This window comes from Microtus pennsylvanicus, chromosome 9 (assembly GCF_037038515.1).
Source record: "Microtus pennsylvanicus isolate mMicPen1 chromosome 9, mMicPen1.hap1, whole genome shotgun sequence".
NCBI classification, from domain to species: domain Eukaryota; kingdom Metazoa; phylum Chordata; class Mammalia; order Rodentia; family Cricetidae; genus Microtus; species Microtus pennsylvanicus.
This window is the reverse complement of record NC_134587.1, coordinates 68,857,127-68,869,621: the sequence shown is the minus strand read 5'-3', so window position 1 is coordinate 68,869,621 and position 12,495 is coordinate 68,857,127. Positions and strand designations below refer to the sequence as shown.

General features: G+C 47.8%; 1 protein-coding gene across 11 annotated transcripts in view; it reads right to left on the bottom strand.

Annotated features, from left to right (window-relative positions):
- Fgfr1 (fibroblast growth factor receptor 1) overlaps positions 1-12,495 on the bottom strand; it is a 54,883-nt gene that overhangs the window by 38,841 nt on the left and 3,547 nt on the right. For all 11 annotated transcript variants that reach the window (XM_075986394.1, XM_075986391.1, XM_075986399.1 and 8 more), the window contains exon 2: positions 3,430-3,608. In XM_075986394.1, coding sequence (XP_075842509.1) covers positions 3,430-3,520 — 91 coding nt within the window. In that variant the 5' untranslated portion in view covers positions 3,521-3,608. The remainder of the gene's footprint in view (positions 1-3,429; positions 3,609-12,495) is intronic.

Below are 12,495 nucleotides of genomic sequence, written 5' to 3'. Positions count from 1 at the left end.
GCTCTCAGTGTGAGCAAGGTTTGGGATGGTTTGTTTTCAACTTCTGAACCAATCTTTTTCACATGGACTACAATTGTTTTTAAAGACAATAGCAGCATTACTTAATAATCAGCGTGCCAAGACTACAATATGCCGCATGTCTCTGAGGTTCCAAGAGTTTACACAGCACGCAGAAAGACTATTCCTATGACATCAACAGTTACAGCGGCTCCCATGTTCTCTCAAAAAGCCCCTCCCCGCGCCCCCCAGGAGTGGGTTGTGGTAGCATAAACCTTCAATCCCAGCAATTGGAGGCTGAGGCAGGTGGATCTCTGTGAGTTCCTGGCCAGCCTGGTGTATGTAGAAAGTTCCAGGGCACCGTAGCTACACAGTGAGACTCTGTCACCAAAAAAATAAGAAAAGAATAGAAAGAATACAATGACCCCTGTGGGCATTGCAGGTGGATAGAGTGAGTCACAGTCGCTATAAAATTTCATTCATTACATGAAATCCCAGAAGAAACAAAACTAAGACGTGATGATAGGAAGCAGGTCCGAGCCTGCAAGGAGCATGGGACGAGCTTTTGGAATGACAGACTGACCTCTTAGCACTTAGGGAAACACAAAGCTACCTGTCTAAAAATTGGCACATTGTATACCATATAAGTTATATTCCAATTGACTGACTTCAGCCTTGACTACAGTACAGCCTGGTAGCCCTCCCCCACCTTTCCTACTCCTTCTATTCTGAGAACCATTTCTGTGCCAGGCGGTACTGGTGCATGCCTTTAATCCCAGGAGGCAGGCGAAATCTCTTGAGGCCAGCCTGGTCTACACAGAGTGAGTTCCAGAATAGCCAGGGCAACATAGAGAAACCCTGTCTTAGAAAAAAAAAAAAAGCAGGCTGGAGAGATGGGTCAGTAGTTGAGAGCGCCGACTGCTCTTCCAGAGGTCCTGAGTTCAATTCCTAGTAACCACATGGTGGCTCACAAACATCTGTAATGAGATCTGGTGCCCTCTTCTGTCATGCAGGTATATATAAAAAATAAATATAAAAAAAGAAAAACTGACCAAGTAAACAACGATCTTCTGTCCCCTAGTTCCAACCTCCTTTATGGCGTTGCCTCTGCGTCCTTTTCTATGCTGGGTAAACAAAATTCCTTATGTGAGGGCCTTCCAGAAAGCTAACTGCCTACCTGCCTGCCTGCCTGCCTGCCTGCCTGCCTGCCTGCAAGTGCCTGGGACAAGATCTGAACTACCTGCTTTCCTTTCCTAGGCTGCAAAGAGTTTATTAGAAAAAGAGGGCTAAAGAAGTGGAGGCTGAAGAGGAATATGAAAAGGAGAAGAGCAGAGAAAAGGGAAGGAGGGGGAGGAAGAGGAGTTGGCATCCAACCACTTAAGCCCATGGCTTCTATTTCTAGAATGCCATTACTATCCCTGGTTCCCGGTCTCATTCCCCCTGACTGACATTCAACACCACCTTCTATCTTGTCTTTGTGACAACAGTGGCAGATGCAATAATAGCTCCTCACACTTTACATAGAAGTGTTTTACCTGAATTACGACAGACATTTAATCCTTTATTATTGTTGCCTCCATTTTAATAACCTGTCACACAATGCAAGCCAGTTTTCTGAAAACTGGACCACGTCTGTAAACTTCCAATTTCTCAGCAAGAACCACTCAGATATACTGAGTTCCTTAGCAAGACGTAAGCCTTCCAAATGCCGGCTGAATCCAATTCTTCCAGGTGTTACTTTCCACAGTTATTTACTCAGTGAGCAACACTGCTTGCTGTCCATACTTCTTAAGCCTCCTGACCTCGTGGCTCGCTCCTTCGGCTCCACCTTGAATGTCCTTTATTAACCCCGTTGGAGACCTGCACCTTGGTACCCTAAAGTAAGATTGCAGGGTAAACACCTGTAATCCCAGCATGCAGAAGGCAGTGGCAGGAGGGTCACAAGACCAGCCAGGGTTACACAGCAAGATCCTATGTCAAAAACAAAAAGATAATAGACCTCTATTTTCTCCTTTCTTTTGAGAGAGAATCGGAGTAGCACCAACTGGCTCTACAAGCCAAACTGGCCTCAGACTCACAGACATCTGCCTCCAAGTCCTGGGATTAAAGGCATGTATCACACTGGGCGGGAGGACCCCAACTTCCTAACTGGACCTCAGTTTTGTGCACGACAGTCCCACATTCTCTTACAGCTCCACTGCATGGCTGAACTATGGGTCTGTTAGGGGCTGCAGAGATGGCTCAGCAGTGGAGAGCACTTGCTGTTCTTGCAGAGGGAAGTGGTTTCCCAGCACCCACATGGTGGCTCACAATCATTCTTAACTCCGGTTCCTGAGACCCACAAATCCTCTTCTGGTCTCTGCAGGAACCAAGGACACATGCAGCACACTTACATACACACAGGCAAAACACTCAAGTACATAAAATGAGAATAAATAAAATCTTCAGTAGATAAATATAGTGCACGTCATATTTATTGCCTCTCCACTGCCTGGTGACAACCTCCCTAGAGGTCAGGAGGTCCTCTCTTGCCTTGAGTGTCCGGCACGTCTCAACTCATTAGGATGGCTTTGGTTCTGCTACTGACTGCGACACAGAACATTCTCATTTCCGCCTCTGCACCAGCTAGAAAATCTCCCTCTTCCCTACCCCTTTCTCACTGCCATCTGCACACACAGGTTCACCCACTGGTCACCAAACAGGTCCCTGACAACTTAGAATGACAGTCCTGTAAACACAGACACCGCTGCCACGTGCATGCCTGAGCCTTCTCTGTGACCAGCCATGGACTCTTGGGCCACACTGCCTTTTGACAGCAGGGCTAACCCAACACTTATCCTCCAAGTCCCTCAGAAGCCATCAGCTATCTTAGGAGCAGGAGCAACCAACCTCTGGGGACTTATTAACAACACACCACAGGCCAGAGGGCCTTATGATGCTCCCGCGCCCCATCATGCCTCCAGGTTCTCAGTCTCCCCCAAGTCCCTCAGACAGGCCACCTCCAAAGCAAACTGCCCATAAAACCCCCAAATGAGAAATGGAAGACAAAGTCCAAAAGGGCATGTGTTTGTGACTGTTCATCCTATAGAAGACATGTCTCTGGAACAGCTTTCTGGAGGCCAGAGGCCAACTATCAAGTTCTTCTTGTTCTAGAATGTCTCCTCTAAATCTGTATTCATGGCATTCTTTCCTACGCCACACCCACCCCTTTTTGTGGTCGCCTGAATTAAACACCCAATCACATTGTTTCCCCAGAAGAAAAGCAAAAACTCATCCCAAGTACCTCACCTCCCACCAGTGGATGTCACCAACCGGAAAGGAACCTTTTGCTCCTCCCAGGAAGCCTTCCCAGCAGCGCCCCCCCCCACATACATACATACACTCTGTCTCCTCAGTTCTGGGGTCCGGCTGACCCTCAGCCTGCTATCTTACCTTGTTCAGGCAAGGTTGGGGCTGGCCTGGCCCTGCAGAGTGCGGCTGTGACCAGCACAGCCCAGAAGAGGAGGCACCTCCAGCTCCACATCCCAGTTCTGCACTTAGAGGTTGGTGACAAGCCTCCACGCCTCCATGGATACTCCACCTTGAGCTCGATCTGCCTTCTCAAGCTGACTCTAGGGAAAGAAACAATATCTATCATAGAAGTTGGGGGCAGGGGGCAAGGAAAAGAAGAAAGGGCATTGTGTCCACGGTCAACCTGTCTAGAAGGATGCTTGAAATAACTGAATGCTTTTGAAGGTGCAAAAATTGAGCCTATCCCAACCCCGAAACAGAGGTAAAAGGCTGAAGTTCATAATATGGCTTGTCTCCTAATGGGGCACTTTGGGGGAGGTGATGAGCCCTTTAAGAGATAGACCCTCATGGGAGGTTTTAAACCAGTTGGGGGTATACCCTTGAAGAAGATTACAGAAACCTACTCTCCCACCCTTTCTCACCCTTTCTGTTCCTGGCCATGAGTAAATGGATAGCCCCGCGCATGCTCCAAAGACTCCATCTTCATTCCGCCATGAGGTGTGCTCAAAAGTAGAGGCCAACCATAGACTGACACCCACAAAACCTTTTCTCTTCTTAACTTGATGACCTCAGACATTCTGTCACAGTGGTGGGAAACTGGATTCCACCCTTCAATTACACAGCTATGTTTCTGAGTACAGACTAAGTGGCCACGATGGCTGGGACTGTCGTCAGGAGGTTCTTCAAGATAAAAATCTCATGCACTTATGGGAAGAAGCTAAGGAGGTCATGAAAGTCCCCAAGAGCCATACTGGGAACAAGCACATTCAGTGGTGTGGGCTGTTGTAGACACGGCCAAGCCCAAGAACCGTGCCACATTCAAGCAGTACCCCAAATGGCACAGGAACGGCATCAAGAAACCCCAGTCATAAACAAAGCTGGGTGTGGGGGAGCATCCCTAGCACTTGAGACTGAGGTGGGCGGGTCTCTGAGTTCAAGGCCAGTCTACCTCAAAAGTTCCAGGACAGACAGGGACAGAAGCCCTGTCTTGACACCCGCCCCAAAAGAAACTCCAGTCACAAAGCTATGAATCCCTTAAGATGCAGGCCAATAATACCAAAGCAAGGCAAGAGCGTGCTAAGGAGACAAAGGCCCTTCTGAAGCCTGAGGTAAAGCAGAAGATGCCAAAGAATCCCAGCCACAAGGTAGGCAGGCTTGCTACTGCCTACCTCAAGCTTGGGAACTCAATCTGTGGCTACATGGCCAAGGGTTGCCAGCTGTGCCAACCAATGGCTAAGACCCAACCATAGCTGAGGATGCAGCTGTAGCTTAGAATCACCCAAGCCCAGGCTTCAGTTCCAGCTCAGGATCCCAAAGGTGTCTAGGCCCCTGAGAAGGCCCCAGAGTAAAGGCCTTTATCTCTCAATGTGAAAGCAGATGGACCAGTGTGACCCCCGCCCCCACCTCAATCCCAGCCACACTTGCCCTGCGCTATTTGTAGATGGTTGCTGTCTGGTGCAAATTTAAAAAACAAAACAAAAAGTCGATCCTGCCTCCAGTTTAAGTATTGTGCAATCATTTCAAGGACAGCAATCTGATGACGCCCAGACTCAAGGCTTCATTCTATCTGGGACTAACCAATTCGTCTGGGGAGGAACAGAGAGGTAAAGAGTTGGGGAACAAGTCAAGAAACAGAAGGCACCTGCGGTGGTGACGGCACACTTCAATCCCAGTATTCAGGAGACAGATCTCTGTGAGTTCAAGGCCAGCCTGGTCTACACAGTGAGTTCCAGAACAGTCAGGGCTATGTATAAGAAAAGAAAGAAGAAAGAAAAAGAGACAGGAGGCAAAAAGGTCACAAGGAATACGGCAGCCCTGATAAATCTCCCTGGACGTATGCAAGAAGATGCCACAAGACTTTTCCCCTTTTCCCCACCAGAGTTGGAATCCAAGGTCATCTTTCACAGCGCTCTACCCCAGAGATCCACACCCAGCCCTCCAGGTCTTTCTTTGTGCCTCTAAAATGTTAAGGATCCCAGGCACCTCGGGATCTACCAGCCTCCCTCCCAGAGAACACAACAAGCTTCACTGCTGCTTAGGGTGAAGACAGAACAGGACACTGGGAAGCGGATCTGGCGACCTCTGAGGCTGGATGGTGACAGCTGATGTCTGACAGCCTTGAGTGGAGGAGTGAGGGGAGGTGGGAGACCAGGGCCCTGCACACAGTCAGGCACAGTTAAAGGCTTGAAGAGGCCATGGATTCTGTAGCCCTTGACCCTTCTTGTGTTTATGGTGGATATTTTTTTTTAAATATTTTAAATGGTGGGTTTTTGTTTTTGGAGACAGGGTTTCTCTGTAACTTTGGAGCCTATCCTAGAACTCACTATGTAGACCTGGCTGGCCTTGAACTTATAGAGATCCGCTTGCCTCTGCTCCTGAGTGCTGGGATTGAAAGCGTGCGCCATCACTGCCCGGCTGAATGTTTTCTTTTCTTTACTAAGGCCGCATGTGTGTATGTGGGGGCATGACTGTGTCGGTCACAGCGCACACGCAGAAGCCAGAGGGCAACTCCACGGAGTCCGCTCTCTTCTACCTTTCCATGAGTTGTGGGGACTGAACTCAGGTTGGCAGGCAGGCAGGCATGGTTCCCCAGTGAGCCCTCTCACTAGCTCTGTGGTGGCAGAATTTAAAACAACTTCCTAGGGCCCTAAAGAATAGATAATCAATGACAAAACATCGGCCAAGCGACACATGACCGGGCACCACGTGTGGGGGCGGCCATCTCTGTCCTCTGGTGCTGCAGGAGACCGTCTACACTGTCCAGGAAGTCGGTCTCCGGAACATGCCCTAAAGTGGTGGTTCAGCCCTCTCCGGTGAGTCAGTCCTGGCTGGCAGAAAACCCCCGAATTCTTGGCCAGCAGAATAGGCATTCACTACTATTAACTGTCTCCAAAGGCTTAATAAAAAAAATAATAATAATTTCAAACCAAAAGCGAAGTACATCTTTCTTTCTTTCTTTCTTTCTTTCTTTCTTTCTTTCTTTCTTTCTTTCTTTCTTTCTTTCTTTCTTTCCTGAATTTAGGAAAAGGATTTGCTGAAAAAGAAATGAAAAGCATATTTACTGAATACTCTGTGGACTCTATACAAGTAAAAATGCATTTATAACTGTAAAACTTACTTTATTCCTCCCTCTCTGCTTCTAAGGAATAGGACTAGTTTCTGCTAAGAAATGCAGAAACTGAGGGTCCAGGAATTTAAGTACAAAGCTAGGCCATGGTGGTGCACACCTTTAATCCCAGCAGAGGAAGGCGGATCTCTGTGAGTTCTAGGCCAACATAATCTACAAAGCAAATTCCAGGACAGCCAGGGCTGTTACACAGAGGAAACCCTGTCTTGGGGGAGAAAGGTTAAAATAAAAAAAGAACTTAAGTCCTTTGCCCAAGTAAGTGGAGCTGTTAGTAACACTAGGAGTTGATGTCCAGGTTTGGGGGATATTAATTCAAGATGGGAGAATGCAAATAATTTGGCCACACCTAACTGAGATACAGCTCAGAGGAAGAATGACTGACTGCCTAGCATATGGTATGCCCTAAGTTCATCCCTAACACAGAAAGTTTAAAAAAAAAAACTAGACCTTCATCTGATACAGACAGAGGTGGATTCCTATACACTAGAGAAACCAAGGGGTTAAGGACAAATCCAAGTTAACACTGGAAACTGTAAGTTCCTGTTTCTGTTTCTTTGGTAGGCAAAGCCCTTTAGAAACAAATCATTCAGGGCCCTCCAGGACCCAGGGTCAGGCACAATCTCAGGCCAACTGCAGAAGTCACCCTCACCGGAAGAGAGGCCTCTAAACCCACATCTCACATTCCAAAGATACAGCTAATCAGTATGGGCCTGTTCTCCAGAAAGGCACACTCCTGCGTCCCACAGTAACCCTGACTACCAACTCTGTGTATCAACAAAGGGTGGACGGTGGAGGTGGTGTCATCGTGCGACGATTGATTAGGTGCAGCGGACAGCAGCTTCCACCTGTCACCCTGTCCCCTGAGATGTCCGCCCACCTACTTTCTCTTAGGTATCTAACCTATCTCCTTTCATTCCCCATAATGAACGCACTTCAGGTACTTCAGAGTTCAGGCACCTTCTCTCTGACTCATTTCCCTCTCCTACCCTCTTGGCCTCAAACTGCACAACAAAAGGATGCTACAGACCCTTGGCCTCCTGGTACCAACTGCAGGAATGAAAAGGTTGCTGGGTACAAGCGCCACTCTGCACATCTGCAGAGCACTCAGCAGCACAAGCCATGAACCCAGATGCTGCTTGGAGTCCTGGAGACTGGCATCTTAGCCCTTAGGAATCACCTCCTCCCCTCCCTGATTGACAGATGGAACCTGTAGCCTTGCGGGCGTGCATGACAGTTTCCCCACCAGTTTCTCCACTATCAGCTGAGGTTCACAGAATTCAAAGCCCAATTTGCCTAGACAAAGAGGTCTTCAATGGAGGGCAAGGAAGAGACCACACAACCTCAGTTTTCATACTTGTGGGAAGGCTAAAATATGTGTCCTGACTACATCCGGGTGGTTAAACGGTTAAAGTACTTACACAACAGAAATTTCAATACATCTAGTGGGAAGTCGGGGCCTGGAACACTTGCCCTCGGCACTTCAAATTCTAAAGGTATAAAGAGTCTATTAACATCAAATCTCTCTGTCTAGTAAACTAGCTGGTGCATTCAGGGCCAAGTATTTGTCGTTGTCTTCCTCCTCCTCATCTTCCTCTTAAGGATTTTATCTGCACACACGTGTGCACATGTGTATGGGTGTCCAATGAGTCCAGACGAGAGGATGTCATTTCCCCTGTTGTTATAGTAACACGAGGTTATAAACCACCTGATGTTGGTCCCGGGAAAGGAACTCTGGTTCTCCTGAAGAACGGCAAGAGCTCTTAACAGCTGAGCCATGTCTTTAGCCTCGAGGTCTTCGTCTCCCCGTGTTCTAGAGAAGACAGTCAATGGCAATGGACGGTTCCATTTGACACTGCCATCCTGGGGACAGTTATTTACCCTGGGCTTCAGCTTCCCCGACCTGATGGAGTCCAGAACATTTGTCTTCCTACATCAAGGTGGTTATGAGGGGAAAGCGAGCACCGCGAAGAGGATGCTCTTTACAGGACTAGGGCTGACAGAAGAAACAATAGTGGGCTTGCATTTAAAAAAGAAATTGTTTTCAGAATTATTAATCTTATGTGTACGTTCTGCATGCTTGTATGTCTGTGTACCATGTGTGTGCCTGCAGAGGCCAGAAGAGAGCATCGGAGCCCCCTGAAACTGGATTGTGAGCCACCACGTGGGGGTGCTGGGAACCAAGGCCAGATTCTCTAAAAGAGAGTCACTGAATGCTGTTAACCGCTGAGCCACCTCTCCAGACCCCTCCTTGACGACACTCTCCTAGAGTACTCAAACCTCAAACGTCCCCCTTTCCACAGGTACTTTGCCCATCCCATCTTCACACCCTTAGCACTCTCAGCTCAGCTGGCAAATCTGGTGACTCCTGGCCACATGCAGCTGTTGTGCTACTGAAATATGGCTCCTGCCAACTGGGGTATGCTGGAAGTGAGAACAGAAACTGTGAACGTTTAGCAGGGAAAAAGAAAATGTAAAATATCTCACCAATTTTATATATTTTGGCCAGGCACAGTGTGTACTTTAACATGCTTCAAGCACCAGGTTCAACTGCCAGCACTCTCAAATTATTTATATTGATGACGTGCTAAGGGTGGTATTTTAGAAATACCAATAATATTATCAATAATAATATCAATAGAAAGACTAAGACATAATATGAATACAATGTATTCTTAAAACCAAATATGTTTAAAGTGGGTTTTGGCTGTTTTTTTTTTCTCACATACTTTCAAATGAGAACACTATCACCCCAAAACTTAAGGAGGCTCCTGTTGTATTTGCAGGTCTGTGCGAGTGTCCCTCTTCCATGATAAGGCCAGGAATGACCTAATCCGTGAACCCCATCTCACAAAGTTCTGCTTCTGCACACCACCAGGCTCCTCAGCCCTGTCCCTCTGATTTCCCAATAAACTACCAGCCCTTTCCCCATGGTGTTTACATCACCTTACTGAACTCATGTTCCCCACCCTCTTCTCTCCCCAACTGTGCCGGCGAGTTTTAGATCAACTTGACACAAGATATAGTCATTTTGGAAGAAGAGGGACCCTCAACTGAGAAAATGCCCACCAGGGTGGCCTGTCGGCAAGCCTGTGGTGTATTTTCTTGACTGATGACTGATGGAGGGCCCAGCTCACTGTGGGCAGTGCCAGCCCCGGGCTGGCGATCCCGTGGGCTCTAAGAAAGCAGGCTGAGCAAGCTCGGGGAGCAAGCCAATAAGCGGCACTCCTGATTGCAGCAAGTTCTTTCCCCGACTTCTCTCAGTGAGGGACAGCTTCCTGGAGGTGTAAACTGAAATAAATAAACCCTCTCCTCCCCAAGTTAACTTTTGGTCACGGTGTTTCAGAAACCCTGACTGGACACCGAGAAACAGCAGGCTTCCGTGGAGCAAGATCGGTGCCTAGCTGCGTCTCCCAATACCCTCAGTCCTCGGCATGAACATAGGAAATGCGGGCACATATGTTAAATGGAATGAAAGAAGGCACATGAGACCAGAAAGAGACAAACCCAGGCCTGGGATCCTCTTTGTGAGCGGATGCAACCACGCACGTTTCAGATTTAGAAGTTGGTCAGATTCTAATATTTGGATATTTAGAGTGGCTTTGCCAGAAAAGATCCAAATGTTTAACAGCCTGAAACTCTTTGATTGCCAACATGACATGAGCATCTAGGAGTTCAGGTTTCTCAACCTGTAGATATTCTTCAAGAAAAAAGATTAGATTATCGGGGGCGCGGTGGGGGGGGGATGCCACAGCCGGTTCCCCGTGCTAACCAGCCACGATACCAACAGAGAAATGTTCTAAGCATACCGAGGCCCCAGAATTAAGGACTATGATACAGAAGTATGAATCCCTTCAGACTGGGATCTGACTTACTAAACAACAGAGCTAACTTATCCCGCACATCACTTTAATAAACGTTTTTTAAAACGCTAGGGTAGTCTTGTTTACAAAATTGTAACTGGTACAAAAGAAATGCTGCTTGCGGGGCTGGAGATAACTCAGCTTGCGGCTGTGTTTGAGGACAGTCCTTCATTCTAGTGAGTTAGGCTAAAGCCCTGTGACATGTGTGTATACTCAAACACATGGACACACACTTATACACAGAGATAAAAAGAAAAAAATGCTAATTGTGTATTTTATGATGAAGTTTGGTTTATTAAAAAACATTTTAAGCATGGGGATTAAGAGAAGGAAGCCTGCTTTCAGAAAGACACGCCCAAGAGGGTAGTCTAAAACCAAGAGGCTGAGATTGCACCTCTGTTAAAAAATATCCAAACAACTGTCAACAAAGCTGGAGGGGTTAGCTCAGTAGTGAAACTGCTTGCCAGCAGGAAAAAGGCCCTGGGTACAATTCCTAACACTGCTGAAACAAAGTAAACTCCTGTGTGTGTGTGTGTGTGTGTGTGTGTGTGTGTTTTCACACATATGGAAAGTATCTAAAATATTTTATATTGAATAGTAATAGCTGTATGGGGGTATGGTGTGTGTATCATCTCACTCACACTCAAGAGGTCGAGATAGGAGTATCTCAAGTTTGAGGCCAGCCTGGGCCTAGATGAGAACCAGACTGGAAAACCAAACAAACAGCCTGGAGGGGTCGCTTAAGAGTCTTGAGGAGTGGAGGGCTGCCGTCTTAGTGCGATCCCTTACCTGGGTGAACACTACTTATTTCCAGGCTTGGTTGGGGGGGCGGGTGGAGGAGTGCCCACAAATAAAGTGTCTTCCTCCAGGGTGGTAGTAAGTAGAGTTCCTATTTAAAGGCAACGCAGCCGTGAGAGGGAAAAGACAGTCTATCCCATAGGAGGTATTTGACCTCTGCAAACATCAGCACCATCTCTAAAGCCCACATCTGGACTCCTGGGTGCAAACACCAGCATCGTCTCTAGAGACCCACATCTGGACTCCTGGGTGCAAACACCAGCATCATCTCTAGAGACCCACATCTGGACTCCTGGGTGCAAACACCAGCATCGTCTCTAGAGACCCACATCTGGACTCCTGGGTGCAAACACCAGCATCATCTCTAGAGACCCACATCTGGACTCCTGGGTGCAAACACCAGCATCGTCTCTAGAGACCCACATCTGGACTCCTGGGTGCAAACACCAGCATCGTCTCTAGAGACCCACATCTGGACTCCTGGGTGCAAACACCAGCATCGTCTCTAGAGACCCACATCTGGACTCCTGGGTGCAAACACCAGCATCATCTCTAGAGACCCACATCTGGACTCCTGGGTGCAAACACCAGCATCGTCTCTAGAGACCCACATCTGGACTCCTGGGTACATTTCATTAGCCCTCTTCCAGAGCCCTGGGAAAGGAAAATGCAAGCCAAATTTCCCAGGAGGAAATTAAAGTGCTCCTAAGTGATGAAAGTGAGGCCCTTTTCAGAGCAAGACCTCGGAGTCAAGGCTCACTCCTTTCCCTCCTGCGGCAGAGCCCCAGACTTTCCAGGGAGGAAATGGGGTCCCCACAAGGTGCACACTGGCTTCAAACTCAGCATGTAGGATGGCCTTGAACTCCTGACCTTTATGCATCCCTCCAGAATGCAGGGATGATGAGCGATCGGCATTTCTTCTGAAGCTCAACAGCCATTTGGATGAAAGAGATTACAAAACTTGGGGGCAAGGAAAGGGCCGTTGGGGTCAGCAATATAGCTCAGCAGGTAAGAGAGGAAGCCCTTGAACCCACATGGGAGAAGAGAACTAAGTAATTTTTCTTTTTTTTTTAAGATTTTATTTTCAATCACACATACGTGTGTGGATATGTGCATGCCGGTGCAAGTATCTGCGGAGACACAGAGTTCCTGTGAACTGTCTGATGTGCATGCTGGGAACGGAACCCAAATCCTCTGGAATCG